Source organism: Hyaena hyaena, unplaced genomic scaffold, assembly GCF_003009895.1.
Source record: "Hyaena hyaena isolate Hyena2069 unplaced genomic scaffold, ASM300989v1 scaffold_7, whole genome shotgun sequence".
Classification (NCBI taxonomy): domain Eukaryota; kingdom Metazoa; phylum Chordata; class Mammalia; order Carnivora; family Hyaenidae; genus Hyaena; species Hyaena hyaena.
In genome coordinates, this window is record NW_024080639.1 from 4,614,191 (window position 1) to 4,629,962 (window position 15,772).

General features: G+C 57.6%; 1 protein-coding gene across 1 annotated transcript in view; it reads right to left on the minus strand.

Annotated features, from left to right (window-relative positions):
* Positions 1-988: 988 nt before the first annotated feature.
* NKD1 (NKD inhibitor of WNT signaling pathway 1) overlaps positions 989-15,772 on the minus strand; it is an 86,580-nt gene continuing 71,796 nt past the window's right edge. The window contains exons 6-10 of the mRNA XM_039242081.1: positions 12,840-12,935; positions 7,292-7,439; positions 6,678-6,762; positions 5,169-5,296; positions 989-4,421 (exon numbers count right to left, since the gene is read on the minus strand). Coding sequence (XP_039098012.1) covers positions 3,832-4,421; positions 5,169-5,296; positions 6,678-6,762; positions 7,292-7,439; positions 12,840-12,935 — 1,047 coding nt within the window. The 3' untranslated portion in view covers positions 989-3,831. The remainder of the gene's footprint in view (positions 4,422-5,168; positions 5,297-6,677; positions 6,763-7,291; positions 7,440-12,839; positions 12,936-15,772) is intronic.

A 15,772-nucleotide genomic window follows, 5' to 3' on the forward strand; every position in this document is an offset into this window, starting at 1 on the left:
CCCTTCCTCCCTCCCTCCCTCCCTCCCTCCTTTCCTTCCTTGCTTTCTCCTTTGCTTGCTTCCCTCCTTCCTCCCTCCCTCCTTTCTTTGCTCCCTTCCTCCCTCCTTCCTCTTCCTTTTTCTCCCTCTTCTTCCTTCAAGTTCTAGTTATTTGGTACACCTTCTTTCAGAGGTCATTTATAACCCACCAACATCAAAATCACACACGCTCTTGAACTCGGCAGCTCTGTGGTGGCCCTGTGGCCCTGGCTTCTGCCGGCCGGGGCAGAAGGAGCTGTGCACAGGACGCCCAGTGCCAGGATGAGAAATCCACAGGCACGGCAGGAGGGGCTGGGACAATTCCGTGACAGGGCCTTTGAGCAACACAAGGCTGAGCAGCTGTTAGAGAGAAGAGGGTCGAGCTCTGTGAGGGCCGGAGAACCTCTCCGAGTACATGAGGTCACCGAGAAAAGTGCCGAGTATGAATACTATGTTACTCCTTGGGTAAAAATAAGAGTGGGGGCGGGGAGGGGATTAAGCAGCGATGGCAGTGTTTTCTTTCTTAAAAATAGATCTGAAATAAATATTGTAAACTGTCAGCATTTGTAAGATTGGGTGGTGAGTTCACAGTTACTGTTACACGGTTTTCTGTTTCAAATCTTATTTGAAATATTTAATAAAATAACAAAAGGGGGCAGGGAGAGAGGAATGGGAGGAACACAGAGGATTTTGAGGGCAATGAAAATACTCCGTTTGACATTAGAATGATGGATATGTGATTACACACTTGTCCCAATGCATAGAACGTCCAATACCAAAGAGTGAGTGCCCCCCCCCCCCCACTATGGACTTTGGGTCATCAATGTGTCCCCATAGGTCCGTCCTTGGTTTAAAAAAAAAAAAAAGTTACTCTTCTGGTGGCAGATGTCGATTACGGGGGAGGTTGTGCATGCACGTCCTAAAAGTCCCCTGAAACGAAGTCTTTTCAAAAAACTTAAGTGAAGAGATATCGTCTATAAATGCATTTATTCTTGTGAATAATGGTGGCTAACATTTTCATAATGGGCCGGGCATAGGTTAACTCACTGAATTCTCCCAACAACCCTGTGGGGTAGGTCTCTTGTAATCCCTCTTTATAAAGAGGAAATTGAGGCTTATAAAGAGGAAACTAAGGCTTGAGAAGTATGGTGTATGACTTGGAACACAGCGCTAAGGAAGTCAGAACTTGAACCCAGGCAGCCTGGCCCCAATGTCTATGCTCACAACCAGCAGGCTTCCTACAGCCCGGGAAGGTGGAGTCAGGGGTGCTGGAGGGGAGTGTACTTTTTACCGAACTGCGTTTTGTACTATTTGAATCTTTAACAGGTGGACATGTCACGATTTTTCAAAATGGTATTTTAAGTAAATCCCAGTTACTGAGAAATAACAGAATCCTGACAGGCCTGGGCTGGGAGAGATGGGACGGGACCTCTTCTCAGAGGCTGAGGAAATACGCCCTAAAGCCACCTCAAAGAGATTCCCTGTGTGGACAGTTTCTGCTTCTTTTCCACGCTGCGGCGGCTCTGGTCCTCAAGCCCCATTAGCTTCCGCCGGCTCAGCACCATTCCTCTCCTGCCTTCCGGCGCAGACTCCGCCCCCTTGCCGCGGGTTGGACATGTGACCCCAGGTTGGCCACAGTGATTGGCTCAGGAATCGGCTCCGGCTCTAAGCCCAGCCAATCAGAATCCTGCTCTGGGCTTCAGCCGGCAGATCCTCTTCCATGCGGTTATGGGGCTCAGAGGAGCGGCAGCCGCTTCACCGTGACAAAGCGGTGGAAGTAGAAACCCCGAGAGGGAGGACTTCATTCACACCCTGGCTCCTCTCCTCTCAAAGCCAGCTCCCAGCCTGCCCGCCCTGCTTTGGTTACGTTCCCATCGAGTTGGATGCTGACTAATAGAAACCCACAACTCAAAACGAGGGAAGCCCTGACCCAGTGGTTAAGCGCTCCGGTGCTTAAAGAGATCACGGGGGAGACTAGAATCCCAGCTCTGCCACCTGCTGTGTGATCTCAAGCAAGTCAGTTAGCCTCTCTGAGCCTGATGTGCTCCCTGAGCTCACTATCGAAACCAACAAACCAAAACCAGAGGCCCTGGAGGAGGGGGTGCCAGCTGGGGACCAAGCCGCAGAAAGGCAGGCAGCTGGCCACTCCTTCTTGTCCCTCCATTCACTGTCTGCCCTGAAAGGCTGTCCGTGTGACCCTCAGCAACAGTTCCCCGGCCCTGTGGCTCCCAGTGTCTTCAGCCAATGGGGTCTCAACAGGATGCAGGGCAGGAAGGAGTGAAGCCAGGTTATCCTATTTCCCTGCAGGGTCCCCACAGGCTGGCTGCATCCCAGAGCCAAGGTCCCTCAGGGCTCCTTCAGGGGGCTCCCCTAGCTCCACCCCTCTGCTGCTGAGGGTGACTCTCCGCCCCCACTGCAGGGGCAGGAGCCCCCACACATTGCTAGCCCCGGATTGCCCACACTTTGTAAATATTCCCTCAAATGACCCCGTTTGAGTGTGTGTCGTCTGTTTTCCCTGGGACCCCGACTAGCTGACAGCGGTCCTTTTCCTATTCTTCCTAGGCCCCCGTCAGATAAAACCCTGCTCTGTGGAGGACGCTACTCCAGGGTCCCAGCTCTGGCCACTGTCCTCACTTCCCTCCAAGCTTCGAGCCTCCAGCAGTCCTCTCCCAATCTGTTGCACCCCAAGCCCTGAAAAAGGACCTGCCAATGAGAGGCAAGTGACTATTTGCATCTGATGGACAGTGGCCCGAACAAGAGGCCCGCAGGGTCACATCTGGGCTCAGGAAACGTCTAGAGAAGCCAGCCACGGATTTCTGCACACCAGAACAGGTACCTGAGAGCGTATATTTATCGAAAGATACATAGAAATGGACAGATGGCGCCTGGCTATAGATACGGGAGGCTCCGTTAGAGAACCGTGTGGGTATGTGTGGATTTGCCAACGGCAGAACACGAGGTCTCCACCTCTTCGGTCACAACCGACAACACATAAATGCCCGATCTTGGGAAACCACGGTTGTTTTTGTGGCTGGGTTCCCTCTCCAGAGGTTTCCAAAATGAGAAGGCTGGTTTTGGGGGCAGTCTTTAAACACGTGTGTGCATCTTTCTAGAGAAGAGAGAAAGGGGGCAGGGAAGACGAGAAGCGTATTTTCCCGTTGCGTACGGCAGAGAAGACAGGACTGGTTTTGGGCAAGGACGTGATCCCACTCGAAAGGCATGAAGGAGAACACTCCAGAGAGGACGGCTAGGGCTCCTAGGTTGGGACGTAAAAGAAACACAACAGCCGGGAGGGTCACGCGTCTGCAGTCCGCTGAAATCCCTTGTAGCGCGTTACAGTCGGTGAAGGGCAAAATAAAATCAGAATAATACTAAGAGGTAGCAGCTGTTTATCTTCTCGGAGATTTCGAGGGTCTCTGGAAGCGGGCCAGGTAAGGGTGCTCTCCTGGAAGAGACCGGGGTGGGGCACGGTTCTGGCCAGGGGCTCCCCCAGAGCTGGGAAGGGTGTGGACCAGCCTGCGTGGAAACCGCAGCTTGGGAGCCCAAGCGAGCCTCCGCCAGCCCGCAGGCCGCTTCCAGACCCAGAGTCATTTCTTGGGTAAGTTACGCAGTCCTCACAACATATAAATAAAAGTTTAGTTCTGTGTTTCCATAGATCTTCTACATGGAGGCTAGCTGAATATTAGTGGAGTAACAATAATTATTAATAACAATAATCATCATAATAACAATAATTAATAGAATAATAATGCCTGGGGGACCGGGGGAAGGGGGTCCTTCATATGGCAGGGGTGGGGCTTCCCGGGGAGGGGTCTATGTCTGGTAAAAGTGGTGGTAATGGTGGTGGTGTTCGTGGTGGTGGTGATGTTCGTGTCTCTGCACCGCCTGGCCGGCCGGGCTCTCATACACCACCACAGCGGGCAGGTCCCTCACGCGGCCCCGCCCCACGACACTGCCGCCCACGGCCAGCGGCGCCTGCGGCCCCCGGCACCCCTGCTGGCTCTCCTTGGCTCGGTGCTTGTGCTTCTTGTGCCAGAGGGGTGCCAGAGTGGGGAGGAGGGCCGGGCTGGTGGCCAGCTGGGCGGCTGGGGACACCCCAGGGACGGCGGGGCCCAGAGGGGGTTTGCTTCTTGCCCCTCTGGCCACGTGGCCCGCACCCACGCTCTTGCCCTGGGCCTTGGGGGACCTCACAAAGTGCTTGCTCCCGTCCTGTGTGCCCCGGAGCCGCTGCTGGACCTCTGAGACCTTGGCGAATGGGGTGTCAAGGAAGTGGAAGGAGCCAGGGTCCGCGCCTTGGGGCTTTCGGTGTGGGACGTGGATGGCTTCCGGCTCATGGGAGCGAGACCGAGTGGGGTTGGAGGTGCGGGGGGGCAGCTCTGACTTCTGGGCCACTGACGGGGAGCCTACGGACCAATTTAACAGATATTTCATGAGCAGCTACTGCGTGCTGGCGCTGCCCTGTGCCCCGGACACCACCCCCGCCTCCAGTGCTCCAGGAATGCTACCTGTTCTGACAGCCCCTCTGCCCGCCCCTCTGCCCCTCACTGCCCTGCAGAAAACTCTGTGGAATGGAACTGTGCCATCTGCTAAGTGGGAAGGACGGCTTCTTTGTCGGGTCCTTCAAACGAATCCATTCCCCTTCCAGGAGGTGGACGAAAAAGAGAGACAGAGCCCCCGCTGACTGTCTGAGGTCAAGGGAACGCAAAGGAAATTCAGGCATATTCCTTCCCGTACACAGGTGACCAGCGCAGGATTCCCCACCCTGGGAGGAAGGGGAGGAGCAGGTTGGGGGTGTGAAATTAAGTCCGCTGCCTCTTCATGGATCTTAGCGAGGCGTCAATGGATGTCAACAGCTGAGGGCTGAGGACGCCAGGGCTGTATCTTGCTAAGCTGACAGGGGAAGGGGCGGGGCGGCCTGGGGTGGGGCACGCAACTATTGTTTTCACTGCATTCCGGGCCCTAAGATACTCCTTGGTTTTGTTCAACTTTGTGCCTGCCTTGTCTTTTTAATGTTTTTAATTTAACATCATCTCCTCCAAGAGGACTCTCAAATCCGTCCCATCAAAGCCGTGCCTTCCCCCAGCCCAGGGGGTACAATGAATGCCCCCCCACCCCCAGCCCCCCTACAGGCGCAGGAAGAGCTCTCTTACCAGGCCCAAACTGGGACGTGTAGTTCTCTATCCCGGCGAGATCTAAATAGTGGTTTCTCCTCTCAATGTTCTCATCCACGCAGTGGTGGTCGCAACCGGACTGCTCCAGACGGCTGTCCCCCTGGAACCTAGGACAAGGAAGCACGTGAGCGGGTGGGCACCAGGCCCCCTCCCCCGGTAGGGGAGGTCCCACAGTCGACTGGGGCCAAATCCTTCTGAACCTTCCATTCATTTCCTTCCTTGGGAAGGGGGTGGGGGAATGGAGTGGTCATCTCGGCAATCCGTGTCTGCATTTCCTTCCCTGACAGTGGAGATAAGACCTCTGGCGGCCTCCCTGGGCCTTCTGGGAGGACCAGATAGGTATCTGCTTTGCACAGATCCAAAGTAGAGGTGAGAGGTTACTGGTCAAAGCTTCAGAATGCCCCCAAAGTCAGGCTTCGAACCATGTGCGCCCACTGCAGACAAGAGGCCTAACTCCGGAGCTGGTTCCGCAGCGGGTGTGGACAGAAGTCCCCAAGCCACTGCAGCAGAGGGCGGCAGGCTCTGAACCCCGCCCCGAAGCCAGGAAGGGCCCTTACCAGTGTGTGTGTAGGAAAGAAGGTAGGGACAGAGGTGCCCCCCAGGGACCCCACATCTCCCACTGCAGGAGTCCGGGGTCCTGCCTCTCCCCTCCAAGGCTCTCTGATCTGCTGGCCCCACCTCGTCCTCCCAGCTCCCCAGCCACAGGCAGCCTGCACGCCTGGATGTCTGGATTCCCAGCCCCCTCCCCACAACAAGCCGTGGCCCTGCTCGGACTGCCTTCTCTCTCTCCCCTCTGGGCTCCTGTTTCTCACACTCAGGTCACTTCCTTTCCATTTCACAACACATAAGGACACCCCGCCCCTGCCTCTCCGGGCCACTGATGCCTCCTCACGCCTCCCACACTGCTCTTCCTCTCTTCTCTTCCCTCCCTCCTTCCCTTCCCTCCCTGCAGGCAATGAAGTAACAGGTGGAAGATAACTGCAGCCTTACAATTTCTTAGCCAGGATTCTGAAACCCAAAGAGCCCGGAAGACAGTGATTTTCTATAACCTGCTTGACAGCCACACCTGCCCTAAGTGGGTATGTAGCTGTAGCCTTTGCATCGCTTCACGTGGATGGTCGTGCGTCTCTGAGCAGAAACGTCCGTGTGCTAAATCCCAAGGTGCCGCCCAGACGCCAAACAGAATAACTACTCTGGGAACACCTTTCCTCAAACCTGGGGAATGCTGAATTCCAAAACCTCCCTGGTCCACAGCATTTTGGACGAAGGAATGTGGACCTATATGGAGTTAATTTTAAACACTGAGCTTGATTTGTGAGCCTGTCCTCTGAAATCACTGGCCAACTCCCCACCTCCCTGAAGAGAACACTGTCGGGAGCCCCCATTCAGAATCCCTCAGATGCGGGCACACAGCTGGTGCTGCATACGTGCTCAGGCGCACCGGGCTGTCATCCCCCCCCCCCCCCCCCCCCCAGGGAACCAGTGTACCTGAGCGGGGCTCGCTGCCTCTTCTCCCAGCTGTGCAGCTCCTCGGCGGGCCTGGTCTCCGTTCTGGGCCCCGTGCTCTGCAGGTCTGAGTCCCGCCCGAGAAACAGCCAAGTGAGCTGCTGGCTCCTGGGCACCGTCCCTGTCCCTGCACCAGCTTCCTGGCTCTGCTCGGGTCTTCTAAGCTCCCTGGCGTGCAACCCTTGACAAGTGGCCCACAGCAGCTCGCAGTGGCCGTGTGGAAGGGGTTCTCCCGGCCAGGACCAGACAGAGGGGTCTCAGAGCTTCTTGTCCCCTTATCGTCTCCCCCGCCAGACTTGCCTCCCCTACCCCCACTCCTCAGCTGGCCTTGAAGGCCGTGCCCTGCCCATGCTCATCACAACACACGCCCATGACCCCCTCCAGGGCTTTGCCTACACAGGGCCCCCCACCTGTAATCCCTATCCTGTCCAGATCCCTCGCTTTCAAGGACCCACTCAAATCCTGCCTGTCCACAAAGCCAGTCCCAGAGGAAGCCCCCGGGACCGCTCCTGCTCCTCCCGGGTGGGGCTGTGATCCTTCCAGAACACTGGGAGTGGACTGGCCCCTATGGCCTGGGCGGCCCTCCAGCCCCTCACCAGGGTGATTGAGAAGGATGCCCTTCTTGCCCTGACTTCCATCAGGGGCCACAGTGAGCTTCACCCGGAGGGTCTTGCTCGACGTCGGGGAGTGGTTGACGGAGGAGTCGACCACCTCGTAGATGGTGTGCAGCAGGCTGGTGATGTCCTGCAGAGGAGTGAAGCAGAGAGCCACCCGGGCTTCAGGCACAGCGCCCTTACAACCCAGGGGTCAGAGGGCCTGGTGAAGCCCCCCGGTCCCCCCCAAAGTCAATACCAAGGCACAGACTTGCCTATGAGAGGTTCAGCTGAGAAGGGGTCCTGGGACGCAGAAGCAAGGGGGAAGGGAGCAGTGGGTGACCTGAATCAGCAGGAGTGGGCATGGCCAGCCAGGCTCCGTCATACTTGGGCCCTTGGAGAGACTATGTGGACTCACCTCGGCAAACACTCTCCCTCCGTGGTTGAGAGCTGCCCCCCCAGCCCCAACCCCCGCCCCAGGAGTGCTCTATCCCCAGGGCTTCCGGGCTGTCCTGTAAAGGCTGGGCTGGCTCCAGGGCACCAGAGAAAGACTTATGGTGGGCGCTGGCCCCCACAGCAGCAGGTGGACTTAGAGGCAGGTCAGGGATCATTGGTGGGAAGAGGGGCACCCACAGCACCTGCTTCATTGGGGTCGGGTGAGCCCCTTCTGAGTCAAATGGAAAAGGAGACGTGTCCCTAAAGATGAACTATGCTGGGAGAACGTGACCAAATCTCATCTTGTCTCTGGGCCTCAGTTATCCCCTCCCCTAGAACACTGGTGTCCAACCCAGGCTCCGAGAAACCTCTCCAACGCTTCTGACCGGCAAATGCGGGGGTAAACAGGGTCACCCTATCTCTGGGCATGGGCTAAGGCCATTTGTCCGAGGGGAGGCCTCCGGCTTTAAATGATGTAGGAAATGTCTGGAAATGGTGTTTGCTCCCTACAGGTCAGGCCCACAGAAGGCCAGTCATCTGCCTTGCAGCTGTTCATAAACACAGACAGGCTCGGCCCCCTCTTCATTCTGCACCCATAAGCCCTTCAGGCAGAGCTGGACAGAGGTGACTGCAGGCACTAGTGGCTCCGACCTACCACAGCTGACTTGCCCTGTGGCAAGGCGGGCTGAGTGAGGGTCACCCTGGAGTTCCAGAATCTCCTGCTAAGTCTTCAGAAACTCTGATGCCGGACACTCCTTTAATTTTTCTCAGCTCCCCATTTTCCCCATCTCCCCAGCCTCTGGCGACCGCCAGTCTACTTTCTGTCTCTATGACAGTCTATTCCGGATGATCACACAGTATTTGCCTTTTTGTGACTGGCCTTGTCGTTTTAGCGTAAAGTCCTGGAAGTTTATTGCTGTTGCAGCATGTGTTAGAAGAATGTCCTTCCTTCTTAAGGCTGAAAAATACTGCATTGCACGGACACGTCTATCCATCCATCAGCGGACGGACCCTTGGATGGCTTCTGCCCTTTGGCTACTGTGAAAACCTCTGCTGTGAACACGGGTGCACAAGGATCTCCTTGAGACCTTGCTTTCGGGTGTGTACTCGGAATGGCCGGATCACGTGCGAATTCTGCGTTTAGTTGTTCAAGGAGCCTCCAGGCTGTTTTCCAACTCCAAGCAGTTGCGCCATCTTACATCCCCACCGACGGCGTGCAGGATTCATTGTGCCACTTCCTTGGTGGCACATGGTACTTTCAGTTTTTTTTTTTTTTAACTTTTTAAATGATTTTTTTAAATGTTTATTTTTGAGAGAGAGAGAGAGAGGGAGACAAAGGATCTGAAGCAGGCTCCGTGCTGACAGCTCAGAGCCTGATGCGGGGCTTGAACTCATGAACTGTGAGATCATCACCTGAGCTGAAGTTAGATGCTCAACTGACTGAGCCACCCAGGAGCTCCCCCCACCCCTGCGGTTTTGATTAGCATGTCCTAATGATGAGTGAGGTCCATCATCTTTTCACGTGCTCACTGGCCATTAGTTTGGACACATTATCAAGCCTTTTGCCCATTTTTAATTGAGCTGTTTGCTCTCCTGTTATGAAGCTGTAGTTCTTTTCATCGTCTGTAATATTAATCTCTCCTCAGGAATGTGATTTGCAAATATTTTTCCCATTCTGCAGGCTGACTTTCACGCTGTTGATCGTGTCTTCTGATGCACAGAAGTTTTCAATTTTGATGTAGTCAGTTCACCTATTTTCACTTTCATTGCCTGCTATAACTTAATTATTTTTATATTTATTTTTGAGAGAAAGAGAGTGAGTGTGCGTGTGAGCCAGGGAGGGGCAGACACAAGCCTGAGACAGGATCGGAAGCGGACTCTGCATTGACAGCAGCGAGCCCGACACGGGGCTCGAACTCATGAACCGTGAGACCATGACCCGAGCCTAAGTCGGACCCTCAACCGACTGAGCCACCCAGGCTGATAACTTAATTTGTAACAACACCTTCTGCGGGGCTGGGCTGGAACATCGGTGGAAGTGGCCAGTTTGAGACCCAGGCTTGCTGGCGCACTCAGCAATCTCAGCTCCTCTGGCAACGGCTGTAGGGGACTCCCTTCTTCCCTGGGGCTGCTCTGCACAGCCACGCTTGCCCCCTCCCTCTTAGGAAGCCCAAGGAGGTGTCAATATCTCCATTTTACAGAGGAGAAAAGTGAAGGCCTCCAAGGCGTCATCCCAAGCAGGGGGCCCAGGGATTCCGGGTCTAGGAATGGGCTCGCTCTGGCCATCACAGCTGAAAAGTCCACTCTGGCCGGCACAGGGCCCAGCACACACAAGTGGCTGCCTGTGGGTATTTACTGCACAAATGAGCAGGCACTTTCTTCTGAGGTGGGAAGTTGGCCCAGACGCGAGCTCCGGGCTGCAGCTGCAGCACAAGAAACGTGTGACCAGATTGCCAGAGAGTATGGAGGGGACTGGCATTTATAGCCAGGTTTGAGGCGTGGCCTTGGGGCTAAAAATAGACCAAGGGAAAGGCGAGGCTGGGCTCTCCCTGGACAGGAAGCCAGCCTCCTTGCTCCTCGGCAGAAGGAAGGCACAGTCCAGGGGTGGCCTCTCCAGGCCAGGCGGGAGCACCCTCCTTGGAAACCCTCACTTCCCTGCTCTTCCTCTCTCGTTGCCAAGGGTAGAGGAAGGCAAGATGCGGAATCAGACAGCAGTGACCGCCAGCAGGCTCCTATAAGGCCTCTGAGGTGCGGCGGGGGAGGTGGGGGAGGGAGGGGAGGGGAGGGGAGGGGAGGGAAGGACCCTTCTATGATGGGCATGTGAGGCTCCTCAGCATTTCTGCACCAGAAGGGAATGAAGAAGGCGGCTGCCAGAGACAGCACGGTCTTCTGCACACATCAGAAGGCAGAGCAATGCCACCCCAGCCCTGAGAGGCCCAGCCGGGCTGCCTGCGTGGCCTCCGCACATCGGCGGGGCCTCCGCAGCCCGGCTCGGTTAACCAGGTTTCCAGGCTGCAATGTGTTTCCCTGCGAAGATAATTACACCACAGCTCCGTGAGCAAGCAGGATGGGGAAGAATAGCGCCTCTCACTCGGGAAAAACCATAACCCCTCACACAAAGCGTCATGGCTGGAGGGAACGGGGGTGCACCTGAACCATCCCCAGCCTCCACAAGCAAGGTCTCGAGCCAGGGAAAGTTTTCACTGCTTCCCAAGTACCCAGGCCCCTCTCAGGGGCTTTGCCTACCCACGATCCACTCCCCCGTCCCCTAAGAACAGCACCTTGATTTTATTTCGTGAGCCGAACACACGTTCACGTTCAGTCTGTGTGGCTCATGTATCAAATCACCTCCCCCGGGCTCCAGAATGAGCACATGGCCTGGAATAGGGCATCTAAAGCATCACATGCTCATGGCGAGAACGACTGGGGCAGAGCCAACTCGCATGAGGCAGTCGGAGCCAGCGAGACTGGGTTCTGGAACTTCTGAGTTGGGAGGGGTGCCGAGAGTCTCAGGTAGAGGGTCAGATGTCAGCCACCAGCCTGCTACTGGCCCAGGCAAAGGCTGCCAGACAATGAAGGAACACAGAGGACACAGAGCCATGAAGAGAGCTAGTCTTGAAGACCCTGAGCGTCTGGATCCAGCCATGCCTGAAGCCAGTGCCCTGGACCACGTTTCAGTTACATGAACCAATATAGTCTTTTTTTTTTTTTTTCTTTTCCTTAACCTATAGTAGTTTGCTGGGGATTCCGGCCTTATACCCCAAGAGTCCTGAAGGATTAAAAGCCACTCACGGCTCCTTCCCTCACCCTGTTCTGACATTCCTTAAGCCACGGCTGAGGAAGAGATGCCCTTTCTTCAGCCCAGTCTCCCCTCTAGCCGCTTCTCCTGCATCACCCACGAAGAAGAACATCTGTAGCCCTGAACCTGAGATAAGACAGCAAAGCTTCTCTGGGCACACCCTGGCGTGCCAGAGGTGGCCAGCCACGCTTGTCTTGGACCCCTCACACATCTGGAAACCAGGGCCTCCTGGGGACGGAGAGGCTGTCACAGAGGTACAGTAGGAAAAGGAATACGGAGGCAGAAGGGGTGAGAGCCCGCTGCAGGGTAAAAGGGAGGCAGGGGCCGCAGTAATTCCGACTGGGTCACACCCCTGCTTCAACTGACCCACCAAGGGCTTCCCTTCGCACAGGGAATCACAGCCAGGGCCTGGCCTGCTGGCTCCCACCGCAGCACGTCTCCTGGTGAGCCCGCCGGCCTCCTCCCGTCCCGGACACGCCCGAGTGCTCCTGCTCTGCCCAAGCCCGGGCTCTGCCCTCAGCTCCGCACGCCACGCTCGGCTCCAGGCTGTCTCCCCTGGGAGGCCTCCCCGGACGCGCCGGTCCCTCTCTGCTGCACTGTTTATTTCCTTCACCGAGCACGTCACAGCTTGCAGCTGCCCTGTAACTGTCGGGGACCTGCCTCCCGAAGCGGCTGCCCGAGCCACAGGCCGGGAACCACGTCTGCGCTGCCCATCCCCGACCTCGTGCTCACACCTGGGGCAGGGTGCACGCGCACAGGGGGTGCTCGGCCTTCACACAGAGGCGTGTAAGAAGGGTGAGAGGCACACAGGGAGGAGAGAGGTGTGGCAGGGGGGCTGAGGGCAGAGACACGGGCGTTCGGAGGGAGACGGGTGAAGAAGAACAGGCCTGGGACACAGCCGCGCACGCAGCCGCTGACATGGCCCTTGGTGCCGGGGGTGCTCGCTCCTGTGCGGGCGCAGGGGGCCCCCCACCTGGCCTCTGTGTGCCCCCCGGCCCCAGCTCCCGGGCAGACGGGCTGAAGTGTGGTGCCAGCTCCAGCCAGAGCTCGGGGACTACACATAGGAGGGGGCGGGACCTCAGGCGCTGCCCCTCCCCCTGACCTTCCCCTTCTCCCATGGGAGCAGCGCTGGGTGCCGGGGAGTCCGGTCACCCCTTCCTCTGTCACCTCTGCCCACTCACCAGGCAGCTCTGGGACACCCCTCCAGAAGCCTTGCTCACCTCCCCGCGCCCCACCCCTGCCCGCCAGCCTGCCCGTGGGGGCAGCACCGGCCTTAGGAGAACAGAGGGGCAGGAGGGCTCGAGGGCGTGCACTCACCTCACGGGTGACCTTGCCATTATTGTCAAAGTCGTACAGGGTGAAGGTCCACTCCTGCCGGCTGTCTTCTTCCACAGACACATCACACTGTAGCTCCTGGGCGCGAAGAGACGACACGCGGGCGTGGCTGGAGCACCAGGCACCAGGACCTGGGGCTGCCGCCTCCCCGCCACCCTCCCCAGACCTTGTGTGAAGGAAGAGCACAGTGACCAAGACACGAGGGGTCAGGGAGGGAGGCCAGGCGGGCACGGGAGGTCCGGCCCAGGGAGGGGTGCCCGCAGGGGTGCCAGGCAGCATCTGGGTCTTTGAAGGCAAAGGAAACACCGGGGGCGCGAGTCAGGGGTCTGAGATGAGGCTTCTTTGGTGGCCTCAGGGAGCCTAAATGTGGACCAAGGGACAGAAGTCACTGGAAGACACAGGGCCCGGTAATGGCAAGCCATGGTGGGACTCCCAGGGTGGCCCCCGAACCTGGCAGGCAGGAGAGGGTGAGTGTAAGAAGGTAAAGCTCCTGATGGGCCCCAGAGGCCAGACGGTGCTTGGCTCTCCACGGCTGGGTGACCCAGGGCATGGCTTCCCTGTGCCTCAGTTTCCCCTCATATACATTGTGGAAAAGGATAGTACTGTTCTCCCACCCCACAGCCCCTTGGCTTCCCCCTGCCGCTGTGAGGGACAGTTCCTGACCTCCCACCTCAAGCACCCAGCTCCTGTGTCTGAGCCCCAGCCGCCCCAGTGGCGATCCACCCATTAACCCACTGGTACTGGCTTCCCTCCTTTCCTGCTCCCTGGGATAGCCTCCCAAGCCCTTGCCTCAGGGTCTACAGGGGCAGGACTGGAAAAGCGCAGAGCTGCTTGGCGCACAGAGATATCCAGTTGACGGCAGTAGCCACTATTGTCTTTGCTATTACGCTAACATACGATGGACGTAATGTTAACAATGACTTCACTATCATCACTCATGCAGCCCAGCGTGTCTGACTAACCACAGGGACCTGAGCTGGGAAGTGGTGAGAGCTCTGTCACTAGCAGCACGTATGCAAGGGCCAGCTGAACATCACATAGAAAGTTCTAGAAAGGCTGGCTGTTTTGGAAAAGAGATTCACAGGATATTCTCTAAAGACAAGCAAAGATGCTCCCAGACCATTCTGTTCCACATCTTGCCTCAGCTCCCCTCTCCTTCTGCGGGAAGACAGGCGCAGCTCCCCCAGAGAGGGGTGGTGCCTGGCCCCGGAACACAGGCGGAGCTGTGCCCAAGCGCGGCCTCCCTGCCCCCAGCCTCCGCAGCTCGAAGCCAGTTCCCTCCAGCAGTCCTCGGGCGGCCCACGCTGAGTTCAAAGTCAGCCTTCCCTCAGTTGTGACATGCCCGTCTGATACCTGCCAAGTGCCCGCTCTGCTCTGCGAGGCACTGTTTCATGCAGCACAGCACTTGCCCAGCACATGCGCGCGCGCGCGCACACACACACACACACACACACACTCGCACAGCATCTACCCGATTCCTTCTCCCTGGCCCGTGTGCTCAGCTCTAAAGGCAGCTCCGGGCTGAGTAACTATCCCCACCTCCCTCAACTTCTGCCATGTGCATCTTTTGTCCCCATCCCCCAACCCCCAACCTCGTGGGCCCTGGGTGAGTCCCAGGCAGTTGGCAGGGACCTTTCCAGAAACAGGCCTCCAGGCAAGCGAGATGTCTAGGTCTGAGCCTGCCGTCTGCTGCTGCACTCAGGGCCCCCTGCTTTGCCAACCATGCCCGGAGGACACTAGGGACTCCAGGGGGCTCAGGCAGAAGCTAACAACTCCAGCCCCCTGCACCCACCGTGACTAGGTTGTGCCTGCCTGCCTTGGCACCCGCGTTCAGGGCCTGCCCAAGTCCAGGGCCCGCTGTTACCCATCTCCCGGGCCACCCCCCGCCCCCACTGCGCAGCCCCCGCCGTCACTGCTCGGTTCAATGCAGCCTGTCATTTCCACGCAACACGCGGCACTGCAGGCCTCTGGGCCTTTGCTCCTGCTGTTCCCTTGGCCTAAAGTGCTCTCCGTACCCCAAAGGCTGGGCGTAGTGACCTCTCGCAACATCTGCTTGTGTGCTCAGAGGCTCAACTCGGACCCTCATCCTCTCCACCCCGTGCTCGCAGCCACTGCACTGCACGGAGTCCATCACTCCGCACCCCTCCACCCTGACTCAGGCGGCCACCCCCTCCACGTGCTCCCAGGTCCCTGTCGCATCACCGGCTGTACAGTTACCGGGTCTGTCCCCCTCACCCCACTGTGCTCCGGGAGGGCAGGACCACCCCGGCTCATCCCTGGGTCCCCTGGTAACCAGTAGGTGTCAATTATGCTCGGTTGGAAGGAAGAAGGAAAGTGCTTATGTGATACCGAACCCCCTTGAGGCATGTTAGGTGCATTAACCCACCATACTTACAACACCCCGAAAAGATGGACACTGTTCTACCCCCATTTCAGGGGTGAGGTCAGTGGGGCACTGGCAGGGCTAGGCTTTGAGCCCTAGCCTGCTGGTTCCAGAGCTAGACCCTCGTGGTCCCGAAGAGGAAAGCAGAGAAGGAAGAAGGGAGGGGTTGGGGGGCTGGGAGAAGCTGGGAAGCCCCGTGCCGATGGGCCCAGCTTTTACTCTCACTACCTGGCCCTGCTCGGTACACAGCAGGAGCCTAATACACTGCTTGGGATGGGCAGGGCAGACAGACGGCCAGCTCTGGGAGGGCATGTTCCTTTTGCCGTCCACCACACAGGGAAACTGAGTCCTAGATGGGGTCAGGGACCTGCCTCAGGCCTCCTGCCCCCTGGTCACCAGCCCATGAGGAGAACATGCCCAGGAGTTGGAAGGAAAGGCTTCTCTCACTACTGAGGAAACCTGGGGCCCAGAGGGGAAGGCGGTCACCTCGTACAGTAATGGCTGCGCCCCCGTCCCCGCTCACGTCCCTCCC